The sequence below is a fragment of the Geotrypetes seraphini genome, chromosome 2, assembly GCF_902459505.1.
Source record: "Geotrypetes seraphini chromosome 2, aGeoSer1.1, whole genome shotgun sequence".
NCBI classification, from domain to species: domain Eukaryota; kingdom Metazoa; phylum Chordata; class Amphibia; order Gymnophiona; family Dermophiidae; genus Geotrypetes; species Geotrypetes seraphini.
This window is the reverse complement of record NC_047085.1, coordinates 482,748,880-482,775,831: the sequence shown is the minus strand read 5'-3', so window position 1 is coordinate 482,775,831 and position 26,952 is coordinate 482,748,880. Positions and strand designations below refer to the sequence as shown.

General features: G+C 41.0%; 1 protein-coding gene across 2 annotated transcripts in view; it reads right to left on the bottom strand.

The window, feature by feature from the left end:
* Nucleotides 1–26,952, bottom strand: part of VIPR1 (vasoactive intestinal peptide receptor 1) — a 418,060-nt gene that overhangs the window by 139,513 nt on the left and 251,595 nt on the right. For both annotated transcript variants that reach the window (XR_004538192.1, XM_033931776.1), the window contains exons 4-5: nt 17,515–17,618; nt 11,079–11,176 (exon numbers count right to left, since the gene is read on the bottom strand). Coding sequence is in view for 1 of the 2 variants with exons in the window: in XM_033931776.1 (XP_033787667.1) it covers nt 11,079–11,176; nt 17,515–17,618 (202 nt within the window). In the remaining variant the exon portion in view is untranslated. The remainder of the gene's footprint in view (nt 1–11,078; nt 11,177–17,514; nt 17,619–26,952) is intronic.

The following is a 26,952-nucleotide window of genomic DNA, read 5'->3' as shown; positions in this document are numbered from 1 at the left end:
TTTTTTGGGCTCTTCTGAGCAGGCGCCAGGCACAGTTCCTCCCTCTTTAACCAGGACTATTCTGCACGAATAGCGTGCATATAATTTGCATGCTATTCGTACAGAGCATCACCTAGAAAACAAAAATCCCTCCCACCATGGTATTTTTTTTTCCATGGTGTTGGAGCTTTGTGCATTGGCACCTACTGTCTAATTAATTTTTAAAAATAGTTTTTAATGGTGTTTCAATTATCAGCACCAATTAAACAATTCAAAAAAATTAAGTTAGGCACCTACCAGGTAGGTGCTATTTATAGAATCAGGCCCATTATATGCATACACATAGATGTCTTGACCTCTCACTCTGGCTATTAGGGTTGTCAGCAGCTTAAACTCATTGAATCTGTAGCCTATAATATGACCAGACTGGACTCTGTGGTTCCTTAAACAAAACTTCTTTAATAAAAAATTAAAATAAAGAAATCAATAGTCTCACAGTTCAGCTGATCGTAAGGATTCTTGTCTTCCATAAAATCCACACTCTGTCAGCGCATCCTAGAGACAGGAAGCCAGGAGTGTATTCCACATACCGGTGCTCTTTGTGAAGGGTAATATTGCATTTTAAAGCTTAGCAACACTGAGTTACTTAGAGGCTAGCAGATTCAAAGGTCTAAACTAGAGGTCTGCACAGGAACGGAGATTGCAGGAATCCCACGGGGCCCGCGGGAGTCCTGCAGGAATCCTCCCTAACCCACGGGACTCCCCTCTGGCCCACGGGACTCCCACGGGGATGGAAGGCTTTGGAAGCAGGGTTCATCCATATAATATAATGGACACGTCAGCCTTAGTAAAAGAGGGGGTTTATAAGTTAATCTCCTGAACAGAAAACAAAAAAAGGGTTCCACCAAAGAGATTCCACAAGGAAAACAGCAGCGCAAACACAAAAGAAAGATGATCCTGTCAGAAGTAATTGCTGCTTTTTATGGGGACGGGCGGGGATGGAGGTAATTCCTTGTGGGGATGGGTGGGGACGGAGAAGATCCTGGCGGGGACGGGTGGGGATGGAGAGGATCCTGGCGGGGACGGGTGGGGATGGAGAGGATCCTGGTGGGGATGGGTGGGATTTCTGTCCCCGGGCAACTCTCTAGTGTAAACCAGATGAGGGAACAATGCTTTCTCTCTGGTCGTAGGCAGCTCAAATGGCATCTGCTCTTTGCACAGTCAGAAGAGAGGGGGGTTGGGAGGCGGGCTCCAGCCCACCAAGCTTAAATAGTGCACACTGGGAGCTTGAGTTAAAGAAACACACACTGTTTACACATTGCTTCCATGAATGTGGGGACAGAATAATAGAAAAGCGTTCTAATGGATGCACGGTGCCGAAATGGGGCCGAAATGGCAGATCCATGGGAAAGCACATTTACATGCCCATTTATAGGATGGTGCCTGTGTTCCTACATGGATCTGCAAAGGGATGTGGCCATGGGAGGGGCTTGGGCAGATCACTTAAGATGAGCGTTGTGTTATAGAACAATGTGGATCCGTATATAATTTGTGCACGGGAATTTACAGCTGGCTTCAATTACTGTAACTCTTCACGCTCAAAGGTGGGCGTGGATCCCAGCACTATGCACAATTCTACAAAGAGAGCTTATCCTGGAACACCCATTATAGAATGCCATTCAGCACCAAATTTTGAGCGTCATTTACTGAATCCAGCCTATAATCTATTCATACAAACGCCAATATTCAAACAAGTGATGTGGAGCACTCAGTTTTACATATAATGTAAATTTGAAACAGAGGAGGAAAGACCTCAAAAAAACCCCTGGACTATAATCAAACAGATCATAAACAATTGGGGTAGGTTTTCATCAATGGTCAAAAACCCCTGCGTAATTTTTTAATTTTTATGTGGATTTAATTTTCCATAATTCAATATGTGTTTTAATTATAAATTAAAAAGGCAGTGGCGCGAGGCCCCGCTGAAGAAGGAAATGGTGATGTGGGGAGGCGACCGCGAAGGTTAAAGAGCCAAGGAGATGTTGATGGGGTGGCTCCTGAGCATATTCCCCTTTTGAGGACTGGTGCTTGAGTGATGCCCAGAGGTTGTCTGCCATGAAATAATTCTTGAGCAATAGTTAATCTTTACCGGCAACATAATAAGCTCTATCAGTACCCCCGAAGAAGCCCGTTGGAGCGAAACGGATGGGACCTCCGTCGGGTTATTAAGATAAGTGCTTGTCACTATGAAGCTACATGTAATGTTATTTGAATTTTCCAATATACAGCTGCTGGTTACTTTATGCTCAATTGAATAATAAGAGAGATTTTGATATTTAATCATTATATTAATTTATAATTAAAACACATATTGAATTATGGAAAATTAAATCCACATAAAAATTAAAAAAATTATACAAGGGTTTTTGACCAGTGATGAAAACCTACCCCAATTGTTTATGATCTGTTTGATTATAGTCCAGGGGTTTTTTGAGGTCTTTTCTCCTCTGTTTCAAATTTACATTATATGTAAAACTGAGTGCTCCACATCACTTGTTAATCCAAGGACTTAACTAGGGTTACCATCTGGCTCCAGAAACAGGAAGGCAGATTTAGACATCTGGGTTTCACTTCCATTGGAAGTAAAACCCAGATGCCCCAATCCGTCCTCCTTTTTCTGGAGCTATATGGCAAATCTACACTTAACTTTCCAGTGCTTCAGGTACAATAGTTAGGTTGAGAGCCCACCAGGACAGGTAAGAAAAATACTTACCCCCCTCCTTTACAAAGTCACGCTAACGTTTTTAGTGCCAGCTGTGGTGGTAATTCTATGAGCGCTGGAGCTGTTACTGCAGCTGCCGGTGCAAAAAACCGCTAGCGCGGCTTTGTAAAGGAAGGGGTTAGAGTTAGGGTTGCCAGATTTTACGATTGTAAAATCCGGACACCCCAGACCCGCCTCCAGGCCTGCCCATCTCCGCCCCCCAGTCCCGCCCTAGCTCCGCCCCCCCCATTACCTGCTTTGGTCAGGCAGGAGGCAATCTGCGCATGCGCGGATGCCATGCGATGATGTCACGCACGTGTGTGCGTGATGTCATCGCGTGGCACTCACGCATGCGCGGATTGCCTCCTGCCCGACGCGATTGAGAGGAGGCTTTTCAAAACCCGGACAAAGTGCTGGACTTTGAAAAGCCGTCCTGACCCTCAGACATTTCCTAGTAATTCCACTTAGAGTACTAGTCAATGTAAACTGCTTAGGATATAAGTGGTAAATCAAATAGCCTATAGGGTTGCCATATTTGAGGTGTGGTGCAGTGGTTAAAGCTACATCTACAGCTCCTTGTGGATGTGGGTTCAAACCAACGCTGCTCCTTGTGATCCTGAGCAAGTCACTTAATCCCCTCATTGCCCCAGGTACATTAGACAGATTGTGAGCCCTCCAGGACAGGCAAGGAAAAATGCTCAAGTACCTGAATAAACTCATGTAAACCATTCTGAGTTCTCCTGGGAGAACAGAATAGAAAATTGAATAAATAGTGTGAAACGCTTCAGCCTCTGATAACCAGAGTTGGTATTGTGATGTCATAACGCCTCAATCCACCAATGCCTAAGAGCTAAACCTCATCAGTGATGTCACAATGGCTTGACTGCCCTATACTTGGCTCACTTTTGCTACATTATGATTTCTAGATTGGTGCAGTGGTTAAAGCTACAGCCTCAGCACCCAGAAGTTGTGAGTTCAAACCCACGCTGCTCCCTGTGACCCTGGGCAAGTCACTCCCCCCATTGCCCCGGGTGCATTAGACAGACTATGAGCCCTCAGGACAAGCAGGGCAAAATGCTCAAGTACCCGAATAAACTTATGTAAACCGTTCTGAGCTCTCCTGGGAGAACAGTATAGAAAACTGAATGAATAAATAAATAAATGTCTGGAAAAGTCCAGATGTTTAAACGCCACTTCAAACTAGAGGCCATTAATATGTGAGGAGACTCAGTATATGTGGATGGCAAGCGGCTGAGGGAAGGGCAGGGAGAGGGAAAAGTCTGAGTGGGTCTACAACACAGGCGTATATTTTATTTAGGTGATCCACAACTGTGTAGGGAAACATAAAACATAAATGTAGCTGTTTATATCCGTTACGAGGCATGTTTAAATGTTTATGCTATTTATGTTTGTTAAACTTGATATTCCGCCTTTCATTACACACACAACAAATTCAGTTTATACATTTAAATATGAGAGAAAGGAATACCAACAAATTAATAGCAAAGCTTATTAATTAGTTTGTTATTAAGATTCAAGTTTATTGAGATTTGTTATCTATATGCAATATCATATATTTCAATGTGTATAACAATTAAAAAAAAAAAAGGGGGGAGGACAAAACGAGACATTGTATACAAATTATATACGTTCTAATGCACACTGGTTCAAAAGGCAAGGGGGATGAACTACAATCTTTAAGGAAAGAAAAAGAAACATTTAGGGAAGAACACATATGGTGGGAGCACATAAGAAGAAAGCCAGAGGGGAGAAGAACACCAGAGAATCAAAACCAGGTCGTTTGGTACAGTCTAAATCTAAGGCGATAAGCAATAAGACGAGAACAGCAGCTGCAGTTGCTGATCTGTTAAAAGAATCCATCACATACTCTCAAGGCCCCCCCCCCCCAAACCAGGGTAAAGATGTGGCTTTTAAGTGGGACTATGAACTTGATATCTAGATTCAGCAATAAATATTTATTATGACCTAGTGGTCCAAATTCATAAACTATCCAGCTAAACCCAACCCACTACTGAAGGGAACTGACTTAGTAGATAAAGAGAGATTGTTCACCCTCTCCGAGGTGAAGAGAACGAGAGAGCACTCTCTAAAGTTGAAAGGGGATAGATTCCGTACAAACGTAAGAAGTTCTTCTTCACCCAGAGAGTGGTGGAAAACTGGAATGCTCTTCCGGAGGCTGTCATAGGGGAAAACACCCTCCAGGGATTCAAGAAAAGGTTGGATAAGTTCCTGCTGGAACAGAACATATGCAGGTAAGGCTAGACTCAAATAGGGCACTGGTCGCCGTTGGAGCGGACTGATGGGTACGATGGGACTGCTGGGCACAATGGACGCCTGGTCTGACCCAGCCGCGGCAAATCTTATGTGTTTATCCTTATAATGCTGTTATCTTCAAATATCATTGTGAGTCCCGGATACTTAATATCAGAGACTTCAGTAATCTTACAACAGAATCAATTCGGTCATCTTTTAAGTTAGATTTCTCTGATACAATAAATAGTGACATTGAAATTTTATTAACACAATGGACCACTTCTATAAATACATTACTTGATGAGCTTGCTCCATTACAAACTAAAATATTTTCAGCAAAACGAACAAAAAAACCATGGTATACAGTAGATCTAGCACTTATGAAAAAACAACTTAGATCGATTGAACGAAAATGGAGGAAAAATAAAACATATGAAAATACTCAACTATATAAAGAACACTCAAAAATATATAAATTAAAAATTAATCACACAAAAGAAAAATTTTATTCAGAAAAAATACAAAAAGCTAAGAATCCAGCAACACTTTATGCATTATTAAATTCTTTAACAAATACAAAAAAACAGCAACCACAAGCTCTTAGCTCTTTACCAACAGCCCAAGCCCTTTCAGATTATTTCATTGAAAAAATTATAAATATTAGAAAATCTTTGACGAAACAACACTCCAATATCGAACAAGATCATTTAATCACAAATTTGCCGTATTCAACATGTTCTAATTTCAATCTGCCTAATCTTACGGAATTAGAAACTATAATAAAATTTATTAATATTAAGAGCTCAAATGCAGATTCATATCCTCCATTTATCTTAAAAAATTTTTTTGAAATTTTTGGTCCTTTTGTCCTACAATTAATAAACGAAAGTCTTACGCAAAGCATTATTCCTAAATCTTGGAAATCTTCTATTATTCGCCCTATCATTAAAGATCATAAGATGAGTTCAGAAAATGTTTCAAATTATAGGCCAATAGCTAATCTTCCTTTTTTGGCAAAATTGACGGAAAAAATTGTGTTCAATCAAGTTGCAGAATTTATTGAGAAAACTAATGTCCTTCATCCAAACCAGACAGGATTCCGACAATACCACAGTACAGAATATTCGTTAATAGGAATGACTTCTTCGATCCACTACTTCTTGGATCATCACCAATCAGTTTTATTAATATCTATTGATCTTTCTGCTGCATTTGACACCATTGACCATCATATTCTATTAGACAGACTTCAAACAATTGGCATTACTGATCAAGTATTATCATGGTTCATTTCTTATTTCACAGATCGCACATCCACAGTTACATTTAATAATACAAATTCTAAAAGCTCACAATCTTCCCATGGTATTCCTCAAGGATCTATCTTATCCCCGTTACTTTTCAATATTTTTCTGGCACCATTGATGACAGTTTGTCAATCAATAGGATTTCATGTTTACGCATACGCGGATGATATTCAACTTTTGCATCCATTAGATCCCAACAGTACTTCAGACATTATATCAATAAATAATAAACTTGAACAAATTCATCAATGGTTAGATATAAATAGGTTGGCCCTCAATATTGAAAAAACAAAAACATTACTTTTTCCTTGGAAAGAAACTTCTAAAATAATTACTCCCATCACTATAAAAAACACTCCTCTTCAAATAGTTGACAGTATAAAAATTCTAGGAGTTACATTTGACAGCAAATTAACCTTCCATGAACATATAAGTAATACCATTAAATCTTCATTTTATAGACTTCGTCAAATACGTTCTCTCTCGCAATATCTTTCCTCTAAATCATTAAATATTCTGGTACACTCTCTAATAATTTCCAAAATTGATTATTGCAATGCCCTCTTTCAAGGGATCACACAAAAAGAAATAAGAAGGTTACAAATAATTCAAAACACCGCCATTAAATTAATAACAAAAAAAAAAAAATTTGATCATGTAACGCCACTTCTCAAAAACGCCCATTGGCTTCCAGTATCACACAGAATAACATATAAAATATGTCTGCTCACTTTTAAAGCAATGCTTTTTAAAACTCCGGCCTTTATTTATAGAACTCTAATTCCCTATTCCACTAGTAGACCATTAAGATCCAATGAACAACATTTACTTACAGTTCCTTCTCTTAAAATTATAAATACAAGAAGACAATTCATCTTTTCGGTTACAGCGCCACAAATATGGAACTCCTTGCCAATCTATTTAAGAAAAGAACATGATATCGATAAATTTAAGATTAACCTAAAAACGTTCCTTTACAAAGACGCTTTCGATTAAGTACTTATAAATAGGAACACAATGATGCATTAATTTTAATTCCCAACCTCATGTTTTGAACCTACCTCTCTTTTTATTGAATTTTGTATTTCTTATCCCTTTTCCCTTTTATTCATGTCTTGTCAAGTATGTATATAGTATATGTTTACTGATTATGGATAATTAATGTAATTAATGTTTTAGATTTTAGATTTTTATTTTTTATTTTTTAATAAGGTAATTTTGTATCCACTCCTATTACTTTATATTTATGTTCATCGCTTTGAAAATATGACAAAGCGATTAATCAAAAATTTAATAAACTTGAAACTTGATTACTATTGTTTTTAACGGGGTAAAAAAAGCCTCAGAACTGGACCCATCAGGGTCTCAAATGTGATAAGATTCAGTATGCTTCTATTACAGTCACTGGCAAACACCCCCCCCCCCCCCTTTTGAATATTATTTTCTCTTGATATCTTTTTAAAATCTCTTTTCTGTTATATTTTATTCCAATTTTTTAATTAAAATTTATGCACTCTCAAACAGTTAGTAAACGCGTGTTCTAAATTGGACAGGAAGACGGCAGCCACTTTAAATGGTCTCTAGTTCCTACTCATTGTGCTCCGCAAGAACATCATAGGATCAGGGAATAGCAGTTCAACCTCCTCTATAACTTCTTGGTTTGGTTTTCTCCTCCCCCATCAATTATTTTTATTGTTTTGAAATGAAGTAACTCCTCGCCGTCTTCCTTTAGTATCCTATGCAGTAGAGAATGACACGGTGACAAAATTCATCACCGTTCCCGTCCCCGCGGATAACCGTGGGAAATAATCCCATGTCATTTTCTAGTGTCTATTTCAACCTCAGTCCTTCTACACCAGCATTCTTCAAAGCAAAGCTTGCGGGGCAGTGGTTGTGGCCATTCATACTCTGATTCTTATGTGAGCCAAGGATAATGAAGCCATTGTGACATCACTGATGTGATTGGCTCTTAGGCACTGGTGTAATAAGGTATTATGACATCACAATTTCTGCTCTGGATACCAGAGATTGTCATTCTGTAGTGTCTGTTTCAACCCCAGTCCTTCAAGCTTGTGGGTCAGTGGTTGTGGCCATTCATACTCTGATTCTTCCCTCTCTCCTTAAAGAATGACATGAAGATGGTTTCCCGTGGTTATCCGCGGGGACGGGAACGGTGATGAATTTTGTCACCGTGTCATTCTCTACTATGCAGTCTCCCCCGTTGATTGTATCATAAACAGCCTCCCTGCTTTAAATTATTTTTAGCTTTGTATTACGTAAATCGCTTACGATGGATTTAAGCGGTACAGTACTCCCCCGATATTCGTGGGGGTTCTTTTCCAGGAACCCCCGCGAATCTTGAAAAACCGCAAATACGGTTTCTCATGGAGGAGACTGGAGAAGGGCAGCGGTAGAGGCAGGAGAGAGCAGCCGGAGCGCGGGAAATCACTCGCTGTATACTCCGACCGCCTCTTCCTGCGCTAAATCGGGTCTTACCAATCGGGACCTGGGTGTCAAAGCAGCTCCTGATTGCATAAGGCCCGACTTAGAAACATAGAAACTGACAGCAGAAAAGGGCCAAGGCCCATCTAGTCTGCCCATACCAATGTCCCACCCCCTAACTCCCTCCTTGAAGAGATCCCACGTGCCACGATCCCACGTGCAGGGAGAGGCGGTCGGAGCATACAGCGAGTGATTTCCTGCACTCGCTGGCGCTCTGGCTGCTCTCTCCTGCCTCTACCGCTGCCCTCTCCTTGTCGGTGGTTCGCGGTCGGAAAATACCGCGAATGACCGGGACCGCGAACGACCAGGGGAACACTGTATATCAAATCTAATTAAACTTGAAACCTGAAACTTGGTTTAGCCATATCACTTTTCATATAGAGAAAGAAGAACTTATCTTAGATTTTCATCTGTTTTGTGCCGTCCAAGTCCTCTTAGATTTTATAATCTTTTAAGGTTTTCTAGATTCCCCACAAAGCCAGTTCTCCCCCTGATCAAGCCCTCATTCCAATGCCAGCTTTCTCCCTTCCCTCAATGAAGGCCACCAAACACCCATGCCAATTCCCCCTACCCCAGGGATCTGCTCCCACCACAAACTTCCTACCCCCCCCCCCCCGAGTGGCACCTGACCCCCCCCCCAAATGTAGGCTCCCATCATAGCAGAGATCCTACATACAGACCCTTAAAATCTACTACCCGGCAAGCCCTATCCATCCTCCAACCCCCATGCTTGCCAGGGTTCTCTAGGGTCTATTGAGATGGAAGTAATGCCCACTCACTTTCACCTCAGTGCTGAGCCCTCTACTGGTAATAACGTAAGGAAGTTCTTCTTCACCCAGAGAGTGGTAGAGAACTGGATCGCTCTTCCGGAATCTGTTATAGGGGAGAACACCCTCCAGGGATTCAAAACAAAGTTGGACAGGGCTGGTCTCGGTTGGAGTGCTGGTCTTTGACCTAGGGGCCGCCGTGTGAGTGGACTGCAGGGCACTATGGACTAAGGGTCTGACCCAGCAGCGGCAATTCTTATGTTCTTATGTAATATCATAGTATTACCACTATGAGTGATCAGTAATATTACTTTTAGATGTCTCGGTAGCCACTTTGAAGAGCCAGGGGCATAAGGTGAGAGCAAGTGTGCATTGCTTTCACACCACTAGACACTAAGGACTCCTAGTAGGTCTGGGTCAGAGGGGCTGGGGTAGGTGCTCTGCTGGGGACTAGAGTTTTGAGGAGCTTGGCCTCAGGAGAAGGGGGTCAACTTGGGGGAGACTGCCTTGTGTTGAGGTCTTACTGAAAAGTAGGGAGAGGGGGGTCTGCATGCTTGGGGTGGGGGTGTTATATGCCACTATAGAAGGGGCCTGTATTGGAGGTTGGGTGCTCCCTGGGAAAGGGAAGTTAGCTTTGGGGTGCTTCAGTGGTAGGAGAACTTGGCAACTGGGTGGGGGTTGCCTATTGGGGAAATGAAATCATAAGTAGTGTTGCATGATTTCACGACATGGAGGAGTGCACTCAGGATCAAATTAAGTAAAATCGAGAGGGCTTTGCATTGTTGCTCCGCTGTCACTAGGCTTGTCTTGCATCACTGCACCTCTTGCTGCTGATGCCCCTTCAGAACTGCCACTAATGGGTCACATCACATTGGAAGGACTTGAGCCCCTCCAAACCCCCTCCCTTTGCTATGCCCCCGAAGTGAAGAGAGGTTATTAAACTCTATGACTGCAGTTTTCCTTTCAAAGGATAACATAAGAACATAAGTATAGCCCAGAAATAGCTAAGAAGAAAAAATTTAAATTGAATCAGGTTGGGCAGACTGGATGGACCATTTGGGTCTTTATCTGCCGTCATCTACTATGTTACTTACTGGGTTAGACTAAAGGTCCATCAAGCCCAGTAGTCCGTTCTCACGGTGGCCAATCCAGGTCCCTAGTACCTGGCCAAAACCCAATGAGTAGCAACATTATATACAGATTCTCAAAGAATAGCAAGATTCCGGAATCCCAGAGATTAACAAGATTCTAGAACCCCAAAGAGTAACAACATTCCATTCAGAATCCTAAAGAATAGCAAGATTCCGGAATCCCAAACAGTAGCAACATTCCATGCAGAATCCCCAAAGAGTACCAAGATTCTAGAATCCCAAGGAGTAGCAACATTCCATGCTACCGATGCAGGGCAAGCAGTGGCTTCCCCCATGTCTTTCTCAATAACAGACCCTTCTTAAAACCAGCTATGCTATCCTTCAGTAAGAACCTTACCTGAAGACACATAAGATGATTAAAGCTGCAGTGAGAGAAACAAGTGAAAGGCTGTGTCCAATGGTGTATCCAGTCTTTACTTTGCCCAAAAATTCTGTCTGTTAATAAAAACAAACACAAAAAGCAGTAAATATACACCTTTGTCTTTTTGCTGATAATCATTCATATTATGAGGACAATTGTTTCAAGCCAGGAAAAAAAACAAAAAAAAAACAGCTCAAAAATGATTACCAATTTATCACGGTTTTCAGTGAAATCAGGTTTCGACTTTTATATTTGGACTAATACATTTTGTTCAGTGTTTTGTAATAGTCTTGGTGGGGTTGTTGCCCAATGGTCCTGGGTCTGGAACGCTGGTGGTCTGTCAGCTTCAGTAGAGAGGCTTTTATTTAACTTTGCAGATAGCTACAACAAGGAACATGGCTTGGCTGTAAGCTCTGTGGAACCCCCTCCCCCCCTATCTGGAGACTTTGCAAAATCGATCTGAAGGTAACCAACGGCAGGATTGTTGCATGCGTCATTCACACACTCGTCAAGGTTCAGTGCGACTGAGCTCAACTGAATTCAGGCTACCGATACCTAATATTTCACACACGATTTGCCCTGGATGCTTTCTAAATTGTTTGATTATGTCAGAAAAATGTCCTAAAAATAGTGTGCAGACAAGACTTCTCAATACATATCGAGCTAAAGTAAAAATGCTAGAAAATGAGACGATATAATCTTCACATACACTCAGAACTGTGTAATCTGACCAAGAGCCGAGGCTCCTATAGCCGAACCCAACGTCCCATCACTGTGTATGGCTGTTAGTGCAGGAGTGTTAATAAAGGCAAAATGCTCTTAAAATGCTAGGAGGAACAAATAGTATCCACTTAACTTAAAGATGTAACACAGAAAATGACGGCAGTCTGCCCAGCAAGGTGGCCACAGCTGTACCTGCTGCTTTGTACAGGTTACGCTCATCTGTGTCCTAAAGTACACAATTTAATTAAGTATTGCTTTGATTCCATCCCTTTCTATATAGCAGGGGTAGGGAACTCCGGTCCTCGAGAGCCGTATTCCAGTCGGGTTTTCAGGATTTCCCCAATGAATATGCATTGAAAGCAGTGCATGCACATAGATCTCATGCATATTCATTGGGGAAATCCTGAAAACCCGACTGGAATACGGCTCTCAAGGACCGGAGTTCCCTACCCCTGCTAAATAGGGATCCTCTGTGTTTATCCCAAGGATTTTGGGATCCAGGCACTGTTTTTGTCCCTACCACCTCCCATGGGAGGGTATGCCAGGCATCTTCCACCCTATGAAAAAGTATTTCCTGATGCTTCTCCTTAGTTTACTATTCTACCATCCCAATTCACATCGTCTACTTCAGGGGTGGGCAACTCCGGTCCTCGAGGGCCAAAATCCAGTCGGGTTTTCAGGACTGCCCCAATGAATATGCATGAGATCCATTTGCTTGCACCGCTTTCAGTGCATATTCATTGGAGAAATCCTGAAAACCCGACTGGATTCCGGCCCTCGAGGACCGGAGTTACCCACCCCTTGTCTAGTTTTACCACTTCTCATCTCAATAAGGGGCCTTTTAAGGGCCCTTTTACTAAGCTATTTCAGGCAGCTAACGCAGTGTTATCAGTGTGGTATCTCACTACTGTGCTAATACAAGGGCCTTTGTGGTAAAAATGCTGCATTATCTGCCTAATCCAGGAGTAGACCTGGTCTTACCTAAAACAAGAAGTGTGGTCAAATCTTTACTGTATGCTGACCTTCGATAGCACGGCTGAACTTACCACCATCATAATTGCGATACCAGTAGTTCATTTGTACAGCATATGGTGAATCATCTGATCCCCCTGACAACATCCAACTACCCCCCCCCCCCCCGACAAGATCCCAACCTCCCCTGATGCCATCTTGAATCTCCACTGATAAGATTCTGATCTAGCTACGTACCCTTCTGGACCCTCTCGACAAGAAGCCGACTCCCCATGAGAGGGCAGATTCTCGATTCAATGGGGTGCCAGCACAACCCAGCCACTCCATTTCCCCAAACCCAACCTCTTTTCAACCATGCCCCTTACCAAAACCCACCCCTCCCCCACCCCAAACCCCTATAGGGATTTACCCAGGGGTCAGCATTGATGGTAGTGGGGTTCTGGGTGGCAGTGATCCCACATGTTGCTGTCCAGATTTGCAGCTCATTGTAGAAATCTATCTAAACTGTACCCTTCTTCTCTACGGCCAACTCCAGACTCCGTCCCTTCTACTTTGCTGCACCATTTGCCTGGAACACACCACCTGATTTCGGTGTGTCAAGCTCCGTCTCTGGCAGTGTTCAAGTCCAGACTCAAAACCCACCTCCTTTTAAGATGCTTTGAATTCCAAATTCAAACCCGGTGTCTTTCTTGTCATTCCCACTGTAGCTCCCCCACTTGAACACTGTGTATTGATGCACCTTCTTGTTCAGTTTGTTGATCTTGACTAGACTGTAAACTCTTTTGAGCAGGGACTGTCTCTCCTATCTTTTCTAACCTAATCTAATCTTCTATTTATGCGTCGTGCATACCTATTCAGGCTGAAGGCGACTTACCGAGAGAGGAGGGTAAAAAGAGGGCAGGAGCAGGGATAGAAAGGAGGGGAAGGCGACTAATAAGCAGGAAGGATATAGATAAAGATTGAATTAGTGTTCAATTAGTGTTAGCGCTGTGTATTTTTAGTAGCGCTATAGAAATGATTAGTAGTAGCATAGGCAGAGCCGTGATCTATGGGCATTGTATGAGTCTGTTGGAAGAAATGTTGAATAGGTTGGGTAATTATGTTCTTTAATATGTCGACGATATTTTTATTTAGAGCCCAATGTTTGATGATTATGGTGCAACCATTCAAGCTTTGAAACACAGTATGGAGCTGATAGATAATTAGAGTGTCAATAATTTTTGAAGCTAAACAAGCAAAAATCTAAAATAGTACGGACTGGTGAATACGATCAACTGAAAGAAACCAAATTAACTCTGGTCTCGGAAAAGATGTTATTTGTAGAAAGAACCTCTAAAGTTGTGTGCGTTATTTGGATGCTAAGCTTATGTTGGAAGCGGACGTTAATGATTTGATTAGGAGAATGCTATTTAAGTTACACCAATTGCGGGTCATACGAACTTTGTTAAGCCCCACTAGTTTTGGAACTGAAGAACAAGCCATTCTTTTGCCTCAACTGGATTACTGTAATGCTCTCAGTCAAACTTTGCTGTAAACTGCAACTGCTTCAAAACACCTCTGCTAGACTGATCTTTTGGTTACGTAGATATGAAAAAGCTTCTCTATTGTTGAGAAATTTGCATTGGTTACCTGTGAAAGCAGTGGATTAAATTTATAAATCGCTACTCTTAATTTGAAATATTTGAATGGATTATGCTCAATTGACCTTATTCAGCTTTTAAACTTCCCATTTATTTGTGCCAAGTTTCGTTTTCAGTCAGCTTTAAGACTTGGATATCTCCTATAATGAACAATGTGGGCCTGGTTCTGGAAGTGGCGCGTCAATCATCGGTAGGTGCCGTGTCCAGAATCGCCTCTATCTTGCTCTACAGACACCTTATAGTAGGCCAGCATTTTACAGGCCTACATTTAAGGCATCTGACTTGTGCCTACAAGAAACACCTAAGCATGCCTATAGATGCCTAAGGCCACTTCTGGCGTGAACCACACCTATTTTGGCCTTAGACATCCATAGGCTTGCTTAGATGCCTCCGTATATGTGCAAACACCAAAGCCCGATGGATCTTAAAAATTTTTTTTAATGTGCATCCCTATTGGTCCGTTAGCCAATGGTAGGATGCCTACTGCCGCCTACAATCTGAATGCCGATTTTAAGATTCGGGCCCTATGTGTTTAAAATCAATCTTGGAATATTCCTTTTCATTCCAGGGTGCAAACCTCTGGAATGATATTCCTATCCGAATTAGGCAATTTATACCTGTTTTAGAAAGGTGTTAAAAGCCATTTTTTTTTCCTGATCTGACTAATAACATTTGTTTTTTATATTATCATTGTTTAATGCTATATCTCTTCTATTTATGGAAGACTTTTTAACTGAACTCTGCCTTGAATCTAGGTAGATTATAAATCATAGAATAGAATAAAAAATGTTGGCCTATTCTCCAGTAGGCATAAATATCCATGGCGTCAATCTAGCTGTGATTTCAGCTGGTTTGCCCCTAGTATTTTAAGGACACACAGGTGTTTTTATAAAATCACATATACATATAAATGACCACTTATAAAATACAGTGTGGTATGCGCCATGACATCATGCTGTGAACTTTGCCAGAGGGCTTTCACTGGGTCAGAGTTTAGGTAGAATTAGCACATATACATGTTGATTATGAAGTAGCTTAAAACTATGTCTGTACATGCATAAAGTACGTATCTTTACTTACAGTGGCTTAGCTATGGGTAGACTCTTGGCTCAGGCCTACCCAAGACAACTCAGCAGTGGCAGACTTTCTCCTCTCTCTCCCACACCTGAATCTGGCATTTACCCTCATTTCCTGGCCCACAGACCAGTAACTCCCACCTCTTTCTAAATCTCCCTCTTCCCAAACCTCATCGCCTTTGCAGGCAGGAGCAGTGACACATATTTGCTTCCTGTGCTGACCCTGCAGACTTCCCTCTGCCGCGCCCCCATCCTGACTGATGTAACGTTTTATTTTCTCTCTGGTGGGACGCGGCAGAGGGAAGCCTTGGGGGTCAACACAAGTAGTGGATGCAGAAGGAGAGGGGGAAAGATGCAGGATAAATTATGTAGCAGGTGTGTAGTTTGGGCAGGCCCACCCAGTTTAACTGTGGGCCCACCCAAAACAGCAGGTCTGGCTACGCTTCTGCATGAGCTCCTGAGTAGGTGTGATTGTAAACACATTCAAGGTGTGTCCTCTGCCACGTATACTATTCATTTATAAAGTCCAGGTAGGCATTTATTTGTTTTCATAAAATAAGAACATAAGGAGCCTCATTTCAATTACATTTCATAACTTCTCTGAAGTACGTTGATCTCTCTCTTCCTATTGTTTTCCCCCATAACTGTCTTATTTACTATCAATAACTTGTATTTCTTTTCCCATTCTTTCCTTTTGTTTTAATATGTTTGTAAGGTTAGATTTAGAATCAGAAAATAATATTAAAGATTGAACTAGGCCAGTTACTGGGCAGACTTGCGCGGTCTGTGTCTGTGTATGGCCGTTTGGAGGAGGATGGGCAGGGGAGGGCTTCAATGGCTGGGAGGGTGTAGATGGGCTGGAGTAAGTCTTAACAGAGATTTCGGCAGTTGGAACCCAAGCACAGTACCGGGTAAAGCTTTGGATTCTTGCCCAGAAATAGCTAAGAAGAAAAAAAAAAAAAATTTAAATTGAATCAGGTTGGGCAGACTGGATGGACCATTCGGGTCTTTATCTGCCGTCATCTACTATGTTACTATGTCGTTAATATGTTTTGTAAGATTTAGTTTTTGCCGTTTATTTTGTTGTCCCCTATAAATTTGTAATTTTTTTTTATTTGTACATCGCTTGAATTTTGAATAAGTGATCGGTCAAATCTATAATAAACTTGAGTTGCCGTATGTTGACAGACCGAAGGTCCCTCAAACCCAGTTTCCTATTTTCAACAATGGTCAACTCAGGTCTCAAGTACTTGGCAAGATCCCAAAGAGTAAAACATTTTATGCTGCTTATCTTAGGTATAAGCACTGAATTACCTACCCAGGACACCTTGTTATAAAATTATCCTCAAATGGGGAAAGGCCTATCAAGGGTTCATAGACAAAAGCGCCCGACGACAAAGGCGCGCCGACAACCCAGCGCGGACAACTGAGCGCAAGGTGGAAGCGTGCTGAAAAAAAACAGTATTTTAAGGGGCTCCGACAGGGGGTGTTGGTGGGGAACCCCCCCACTTTACTTAATAGAGATCGCGCCGGCGTTGTGGGGGGGTTTGTAACTTAACTTTTTCCCTCTTTTCCCTCTTTTTTAGGGAAAAAGGGAAGTTTTCAATATAATGTGGGGGGTTACAATCCCCCAAACCCCCCACAACGCCGACGCAATCTCTGTTAAGTAAAGTGGGGGGTTCCCCCCCACACACCCCCATCGGAGCCCTTTAAAATACTGGTTTTCTTCAGCGCGCTTCCGCCTTGCGCTCAGTTGTCTGCGCTGGGTTGTCAGCGCGCCTTTGTCATCGCGCACTTTTGACCTGTCACCCCTATCAAGCCAATTTGTTTACACATATTGGAACCAGTAAATAACCTTCAGCTATGAGTTTAAATTTCCTGCAACTTCTGGAAAGGACATAAAGTACCAAAAACTCAGCAGTTTTTTAAAAAGATGATTTTCAACTAAAACTTTGATATGGTCTTTAAGAAATAAGTTGAACTATTGTACTTCTTACATACCTCATCAGTTGGGGTACTGTTGCTGTCATACCCACACGCTACTGCATAGGTGGGAGGAAACAAGTCTGTCCAGCCTTCATCGGTGCAATTTCTAGAGATATTACCTGCAGGAAAGTGTGAATACAGATTACAAGGCAAAACAGAACTCCACGTGCAATTTCAACTTTATGGGGGGAAAAAAAAAAAAAAGCTATTTAAAAAAAAAAAAATCCTGAAAAAGTTTGATGTTGACTTTGTAATCCGTCTAAGTCAGGGCTGCCCAAGTCCGGTCCTCGAGATCTACTGCATGAGAGAGATTAGCTTGCACTGCCTTCTTGGGATGCAAATCTTCCTCACATGCATGTTCATTGTGGATATCCTGAAAACCTGGCCTACCAGTAGATCTCGAGGACCAGACTTGGGCAGCCCTGGTCTAAGTTATATTCAATAGAATGGTCAGTTTAAAGCAGGGATCTCAAAGTCCCTCCTTGAGGGCCGCAATCCAGTCTGGTTTTCAGGATTCCCCCAATGAATATGCATTGAAAGCAGTGCATGCACATAGATCTCATGCATATTCATTGGGGAAATCTTGAAAACCCGACTGGATTGCGGCCCTCGAGGAGGGACTTTGAGATCCCTGGTTTAAAGCTTAAACTATCAGGGTGTTAAGCAAAAATGTAGGAAGGACTCTGTCAACAGGGACAAAAAAAGAAAAAGATTTGTACATGTCTGCTAATCCAGAACAGTTGAATTATACGCACCTCACGGTACCCTATCGGCTTAGTCTTCTGTTCCCTGTTGTTAATTGTTATGTATGTTATCATGTAACCTGTTCTGGGTTCTGGGGGGGGGGGGAGACAGGATATAAATCAAATTAATTAAATAAATAAATAAATATATGGATATTTTAAGTATTATTTACTTGAATGATGTAGGGACTGTTTGGAATCTCTACTAAAAATTTGCATCTTTGTGGCAGGGACATAGCAGTTTAGAGGAGGAAGCCATTTTGTTACAGCACCCCATTGGGAAATTTGCCTATGTTGTTGTGTCTGAAACTGTTAAGAGCAAGAGCTGGAGCACCCTAGCAATCAGTGTGGACTTAAGACTTGATTTTAGGAAATGTGGGAGCTCTTCCTATTTGCGCTGCTAAATTTGGGGTTCAGTTTCAAAATGTGGGTTTAGGATGAAACAAGAGTAGAGATCAGAAAGGAGTTTCCCCCTTTGTTAGTTTTCGATGGAGGCTTTAGTCGACCTTTCCCATCTAAAGAACAGAAACAGAAAGGAGAAAAATCCCCAGGGATTTCCCAACCAAAATAAAGGGGAAAGGAAAAAAAAAGCATTACCCCTAAAAATGCTAGCCTACAGAAGAAAAGTGAATGAGGTATTACTAGGGTTGCCATATAGCTCCAGAAAAAAAAGAGGACAGATTGAGATATCCGGGTTTTTGAAAACAATGGAAGTAAAACCCAAATGTCTCAATCCGTCCTCCCTTTTCTGGAGAAATATGGTAACTCTAGGTATTACCAATGCCTATTTGAGGAGAAGAGTAAGAGCACACAAGAAAACAAAGGATCCCAGGTTAGAACATAAGAACATATAAAGATAAGAACCGCTATACTGAGACAGACCGAAGATCCATCAAGCCCAGTATTCTGTTTCCACCAGTGGCCAATCCAGGTCACAAGAACCTGGCAAGATCCCAAGGGGTAAAACAGATTTTATGCTGCTTATCCTAGAAACAATGGATTTCCTCAAGCAATCTCAATAAAGGCTTATGAACTTGTGTTTTTGGAAATTATCCAAGCCTTTTTTAAACCCTGCTAAGCTAACTGATTTCACCACATTCTCCAGCAATGAATCCCTGAGTTTAATTACACATTGAGGGGGAAAATTCTGTGTCGTTTACAATCCTCTTGCGACTTAACAACTTTGTGTCGTTATCTTACCAGTTATTCTCATCTCTAAATCATTGATAAATATGTTAAAAAGCAGCAGTCCCAGCACAGACCCCTGGGGAACCCCACTATTTAACCTTCTCCAATGAGAATATTGGCCACTTAAACCTACACTCTGTTTTCTATCTTTCATCCAGTTCGTTATCCATAATATGAAATTACCTCCTGAACTATAGCTACATGATACAAGGTTCCACGTTAGGAGTCACCACTCAGGAAAAGGATCTAGGTGTCATCATTGAGAATATGTTAAAACCCTCAGCTCAGTGTGCGGTAGTGACTAAGAAAGCAGAATTATCAGGGAAGGAATGGAAAACAAGATGAGAATGTTTGAATGCCCTTGTATCGCTCCTTGGTGTGGCTGCACCTTGAATACTGTGTGCAATTCTGGTCGCAACATCTCAAAAAAAGATATAATGGAATTAGAAAAAGTACAGAGAAGGGTGACAAAAAATGATAAAAGGGATGGGACAGCTTCCCTATGTGGAAAAGCTAAAGCGGCAAGAGGGTCAAAGTCTGGAGAAGACATGGCTCGGGAAAGAAATGATAGAAGTCTATGCTGAGTGGAGTGGTATAGGTAGATGTGAATCACTTCTTAAGAACATAAGAAATGCCTTCACCGGATCAGACCCCAGGTCCATCTAGTCTGGCGACCCACACATGCGGAGGCCAATCCATGTTTTCCCTGCTGAAGACCTTGTTTAACCATATCCCTCAATGTGTTTTGCAAGAAGGTGTGCGTCCAACTTGCCCTTGAATCCTGGAATGGTGGTCTCTGACACAACCTCCTCCGGGAGAGCATTCCAAGCGTCCACCACTCGCTGTGTGAAACAGAACTTCCTGATATTTGTCTTCGGCCTGTTGCCCCTCAGGGCTAGGGGGAATTCAATGAAGCTGCTAAGTAGTAGATTCAAAACAAACTGGATAAAATATCTTTACTCAATGTGTAATTAAACTCTAAAATTCGTTGCCAGAGAATGTTATAAAACCAGTTATCTTAGCAGGGTTTAAAAAAAAAAAAAATTGTTCGAATAACTTTCTAAAAGAAAAGTCCATAAGGGCAGATGTGGTCCCTCTCTACAAAAGTTGAAGTAAGGAAGAAGTAGGGAACTACAGATGATAAGTCTGATTTCTGTGGTTAGTAAATGAATAGAAACACTTTTAAAATGCAATAGTGATGGTTCTGGAATCCAGTGGATTACAGAACTCGAGGCAACATGGATTCACTAGATACAGTTCGTGTCAGACAAATCTGATCAATTTCTTTGACTGGGTGACTAGAGAATTGGACAGAGGGAGAATGCCAGATGTGGTGTATTTAGATTTTAGCAAAGCCTTTGACAGTGTCCCACACAGGTATCTAATAAATAAACGGAGTGCCCTTGGGATAGGCCCCAAGGTGATGGACTGGGTCAGGAACTGGTCGAGTAGAAGGCATCAGACATAGTGGTCAATGAAGAGTGCTCTGAGGAACGGGATGTTATCAGTGGGGTACCTCAAGGTTCAGTTCTTGGGCCTGTTCTTTTTAACATTTTTGTAAGCAATATTGCTGAAGCGCTGTCACTTAACATTTGCCTCTGGTAAGGCCAGTAGGAAAAAGGAGGTATTGATGTCCCTGTATAAGACTCTGGTGAGACTTCATTTAGAATATTGTGTGTAATTCTGGAGACCACACATTCAAAAAGATATAAACAAGATGGATTTGTTCCAGAGGAAAACTACTAAAATGGTCAGTGATCTTCATCATAAGGCTTATAGAAGAGGGGTCAAAGTCCCTCCTCGAGGGCCACAATCCAGTCGGGTTTTCAGGATTTCCCCAATGAATATGCATGAGATCTATTAGCATACAATGAAAGCAGTGCATTCAAATAGATCTCATGCATATTTATTGGGGAAAACCTGACTGGATTGCGGCCTTCAAGGAGGGACTTTGACACCCCTATCTTATGGGGACAGACTTAAAGATCTCAATATGCGTACTTTGGAGGAAATATAATTTCTTTATAATGTCACTGGGATACTAATAGTTAAATATTAGTGGAAGTCAGAAAAATATTAGAGTTCAAATAAAAGAACTGTCTTCTCATTCAAATTGGTAACCAAACTTCAGGATTGCAACCGTCACGTTTGAATTAAGTCACTCAGAGGTATAGAGTTCTTCAAGAAGAGAGTTGCGCCCTCTAGTGATGAACCAAAGTATATTTTTCAGTCGTTGCAACTTTATTAGTTCTGGTTACGCTCCAAGTTTGATTACAAAAGTAAATAAATAAATAAATGTCTTTACAGTCTTTCAAACACTTGTATGAAAATACTTTGTTTTTTCTTATCTTTACAAATCTTTTTGTACTTTGGAGGAAAGGCAGGAGAGGGAGATAAGTTAGAGAAGTTTAAGATCTTATGTGGCATAAATGCGCACGAGGCGAGTCTTTCATTTTAAAGGAAGCTCCGGAATGAGAGGGCACAGGATGAAGTTATGAGGTGATAGATAGGCTGAAGAGAAATCTAAGAAAATACTTTTGTACTGAAAGAGTGGTAGATGCATGGAATAGTTTCCCTGTACAGGTGGTGGAGGAAAAGGCTGTGTCTGAATTCAAAAAAGCATGGGACCGGCACGTGGGATCTCTTAGGGAGAGGAGGAGATAGTGGATGCTGTGGATGGGCCATTTGGCCTTTATCTGCCATCATGTTTCAATAAGGCATTTCTAAATAGGCAAAAGAAAATGCGTCTGAAAATGCTCACAACTTTAAGGATACCCCCAAATGAACGGATCTCATTGACATTGGGCAGCAGTGTTGCGGCCCTGCATTGCAAGAGATTTGGTGGCTGTCTTCCAACTCATTAGAATCCAAAGTAGCCCCAGCATAAAAATTAATGAAGACCACTGGTTTAAAGTGTCACTGAAGACATATATTTGTTTCAGAAAGCATTTGTTATGTGAAGTTTCCTTCCTTCCTACCACAGGTTAATTGCTGCTACCCGGATAGCAGTTGGCATACCCCAGGGTTCTGTCTTAGGACTTCTTCTCTCTACACCTTTTCCCTCAGTGCCCTGATCTCCCCCCCATGGCTTCCAGTATCACCTATATGCTGATGACTCCCGGATCTACCTTTCTACACCTGAAATTTCACCTAAAGTCCAAGAAAAAATCTCTGCCTGTTTGGCTAACGTGTCCTGCCATCATCTGAAACGAAACATGTCCAAGACTAAACTGCTTGTCTTTCCTCCTAAACCCTCTGCTCCTCCTCCTCCTCTTCCTTTCTCCATCTTGGTAAATAATACTGTCATCCATAACCATACTCCCCACTGTCCACCAACCCCAGCCAGCTGATTAACCATTCCCCTAACTGTATCTATGATATCCTGTTAATCTTGGCTGTTTAGATTGTAAGCCCATTCGAGCAGGGACTTTCTTCTTCTTTGTGACTCTGTACAGCGCTGCGTGGTAGCGATATAGAAATAATTCACAGTAGTAGTAGTGTGAAGTGTTTCAGTCTCTGGGAAGCAGAGCTGAGATTGTGATGTCATAATGCCTGATTCCACCAATGCCTAAGAGCCAACCTCATCAGTGATGTCACAATGGCTTGATTGTCCTGTACTCCCCACTTGCCCTCCAATCCAGCCAGCTGATTAACCGTTCCCCTTAGCTGTATCCATGACATATTCTTTGTCTGTCTTGCCTGTTTAGATTGTAAGCTTTTTCGAGCAGGGACCGTCTTTTTCTTTGTGACTCTGTACAGTGCTGTGTACATCTGGTAGCACTATAGAAATAATTAATATTAGTAACAGTAGTAATAACTCTTATAGATGTTTATAGTACATGACATTGAAATTTTTAGTCGAGGATGACTAATCCTTCCAAAGGAGTTCTCCCCTTCCTATCATGACTCCCCTCTTCTCTTCCTCTCTTTGTATTTTTCATCTCAATGTAATTATGCACCCCTTACCCCACTTTCATCTGTGCTATTCCCGTTCTTTTAATATACAACAGTTTTTAATTTTTTTTTTAGATATATTAACTGCATAGATCAGGGGTCTCAAAGTCCTTCCTTGAGGGCCGCAATCCAGTTGGGTTTTCAGGATTTCCCCAATGAATATGCATGAGATCTATGTTCATGCACTGCTTTCAATGCACATTCAGTGGGGAAATTCTGAAAACCCGACTAGATTGCGGCCCTCAAGGAGGGACTTTGAGATCCCTGGCATAGATGGTATATCAACTTGTATGGTGCGCTGCAGTGTGCAACATATCATATGCTGAGTTGCTCCAAAAAAGGGTACACAGTTCTGGCTGTGTAAATCACGCTACACCACAGTAACTGTCAGAGCGTATTAGAGTAATTAGGCTAAGTTCTATAAGTTTACTGCTGTTTCTATGTTCTGGTAAAATGACTCTTTGTTTTTAATTGTTCTAATGGCAGTAACTCCGCTGTACGGCTGCACCTGGATCTGTTTGTTCTCAAGTTTATAATTACTTTTCTTTGTTATTTTCCTGGTACAAGTTTTGAGGTCGGGGGTGATTGCATTTGCTCAGCACAGAATTCTCTGGAGTATAATGCAGTAGAAATGGTCCTGGTAGATCTCAGATCTTTGTAGATAAGGGGACCCTTTACAGGAACAACAAAAATGATAATGTAGGATATATGAGCATTTGGAGGTCATCTGAAGAGGCCTGTAAGGTTTTTGAAAGTCTTGCATTACAATGCTTTTCTTGGTCCTTTAACAAACATATCAATCTTGTTAAACATTTTAGTGTTTTTTCCAGGTGTAATAAAACAGCTAATATTCTACGTCAAAATACATCTGAAACGTACAAAATCTAAACACCATCTCCTTCATGATACTGTGTTACAAAATGAATTTGATCTGCTTTGCATTATTGAAACCTGGTTAGTTGATGGAGAAGAAAGTTACCTCTCTCGCTCCTGCCCTTCAGGATACTGTTACCAATACAATCATCGAAAAGGTAAAAAAAAGGAGGTGGCTTAGCTATAATCTACCGGGAAGGCCTAATTACAAGCTTAGAATTTTCCATTGATAGCATTGATTTTGGAATATCGTCAATTCAGCTTAAATTTTGGTTCCCCTACAGATTATTTACTACTCTATCTCCCTCCTTCGGTGAGTAGTCAAACCTTAATGCTGCTTCAATCAGTTGTTTTTGAATTCTGCATTTCTTCTTTTAACCCAGTTATTTTAGGTGACTTTAATGTTCATTTTGATGATCTCTCTAACCATGTCACCTCAGAATTACTGACGTTACTGAAGAACCTAAATATTTCTCCTCTGTTACAATGTCCCACACATATAGCTGGACACTCATTAGACATGATGCTCGTACCAACTTCACAGAAAGATCATTTCCAAATTAAATCTTGCACTCCACTGCCCTGGACCGATCATTTTCTTATTTATTTTTCCCAGGTTACTAAGCTTAAATTGCTAAACATCAGCCCCAAGATCATATGCTCTCGTGATTATTCAAAATTAAACGACACCATCATTTCCTCCCATTTTCAATCTAACATTGTGCAAATGCCAGAAGCTTCTATTGAGGAGAAATTAACTTCATGGATAAACTCCATTACCAAACTCCTAGATACAGTTGCTCCCATCTCTACTCAACACATTTTCCAACATAAGCAGAAAAACCCCTGTATAACTCCAACTTATTGCTAATCAAAAAACAGTTACACTCTCTGGAAAGAAAATGGAGACATAATAAAACTTTACAAAAATTTAAATAAATTCAAAGAACAAGCCAACTATTACAAATCAGAAATTAATAAATTTAAAAAAGAATACTACTCCAAACAAATAAAAAAAGCTAGGAATTCCTCTACATTATACGCAATTGTCAGATCTCTTATAACACAGAAGTCTGAGCAACAATCATCCACTTCAATCCCAACAGATCAAGCTATCGCCTCTTACTTTATCAATAAAATTCAAAGCATTAGAACCTCATTTCCACAAACAAGCGTCTCTAAAGAAATCTCAACCCCAGTTAATTCAGAAGTTTCATCAATTGTATCACCACCTACGGTGCTTCCATATTCAAAATGTTCAAGATTTTCTTTACCTACTCTCCAAGATCTCCAGAAAACTTTGAACTCATTAAACTTAAAAGGTTCCAACTCCGAGATTCTTCCACCTTTTATACTAAAACGTTTTTTCTCATTTTTTGGTCAGGACATTTTAAACTTGGTACATACCAGTTTGGGTACTGGAACAGTCCCAAAAAGGTGGAAATAATCCATCATTTATCCAATACAGAAAGACCGCAAAGTTAGCTCACTCGACGTCTCGAATTATCGCCCAATCGCAAATATTTCATTTCTGGCAAAACTTGTTGAGAAAACTGTTTTCCGACAAATTTCAGACTTCATCAAACAAACTAACGTTCTCCACCCAAATCAGACTGGATTCCGCCAACACCACTCAACTAAACTCTCTCTTATCGGGCTAACTACTAAAATATCACTTAGACCATCATCAGTCTGTGTTACTTATCTCATTAGATCTCTCATCAACTTTTGACACTATTGACAATAAACTTCTCCTATCACGATTACAAGACATTGGCATTACAAACCAAGTCCTTGACTGGTTTTCTTCTTTTTTCACAGATCGGATTTCTAAGGTTGTATTTAACTCAACCTTTTCAGACTCTTTTACAACAGATTACGGTATACCGCAAGGTTCAATTCTATCCCCTTTGCTTTTTAATATCTTCTTAGTTCCTCTACTAACTCTATGCCAATCTATTGGTTTCACAACATTTGCCTATGCAGATGATGTCTAATTAGTACATCCAATAGACCTAAATAACCTGAATGAAATTATCATCATTAACGAAAAACTAGAAAAGATTAATTCTTGGCTCGATGCGCACATGCTCTCCTTGAATATAAATAAATCAAAATAAATGATCTTTCCTTTCAAAGATGGTCTCTCACTTTTAATCCCTCTTAAACTCAAAAATCTCTCTATCAAAGCTGTACCTTCCTTAAAATTATTAGGAGTCACCTTCGACTGTAAACTTACTTATCACCAACATATCAGTACAGTGGTCCAACGTTGCTTTCATCGACTGTGCATGATTAAAACTCTAGCAAAACTATTAGAGCCCGTGTCTTTGAATATCCTAATCCATTCACTGGTCATCTCACGCTTAGATTACTGCAATGCCCTTCTTAAGGGCATCAAAATAAAGAAATAAACAGGCTTCAAATGGTTCAAAATACTGCAGTAAAAATTTTATTCAACGCAAAGAAATATGATCATATTACACCTCTTTTGTCCAAAGCTCATTGGTTACCTATAGAGCATAGGATCACTTATAAAATTCTACTACTAATCTTTAAAACGAAAACAAATAGTCAGCCAGAATTTATTAACAACTTATCCCTTATAATCAATCAAGAACCCTACGATCCACCGCACATAATCTTCTCACTGTTCCCTCATTGAAACATATTAGTACAATGAGGAACACGATCT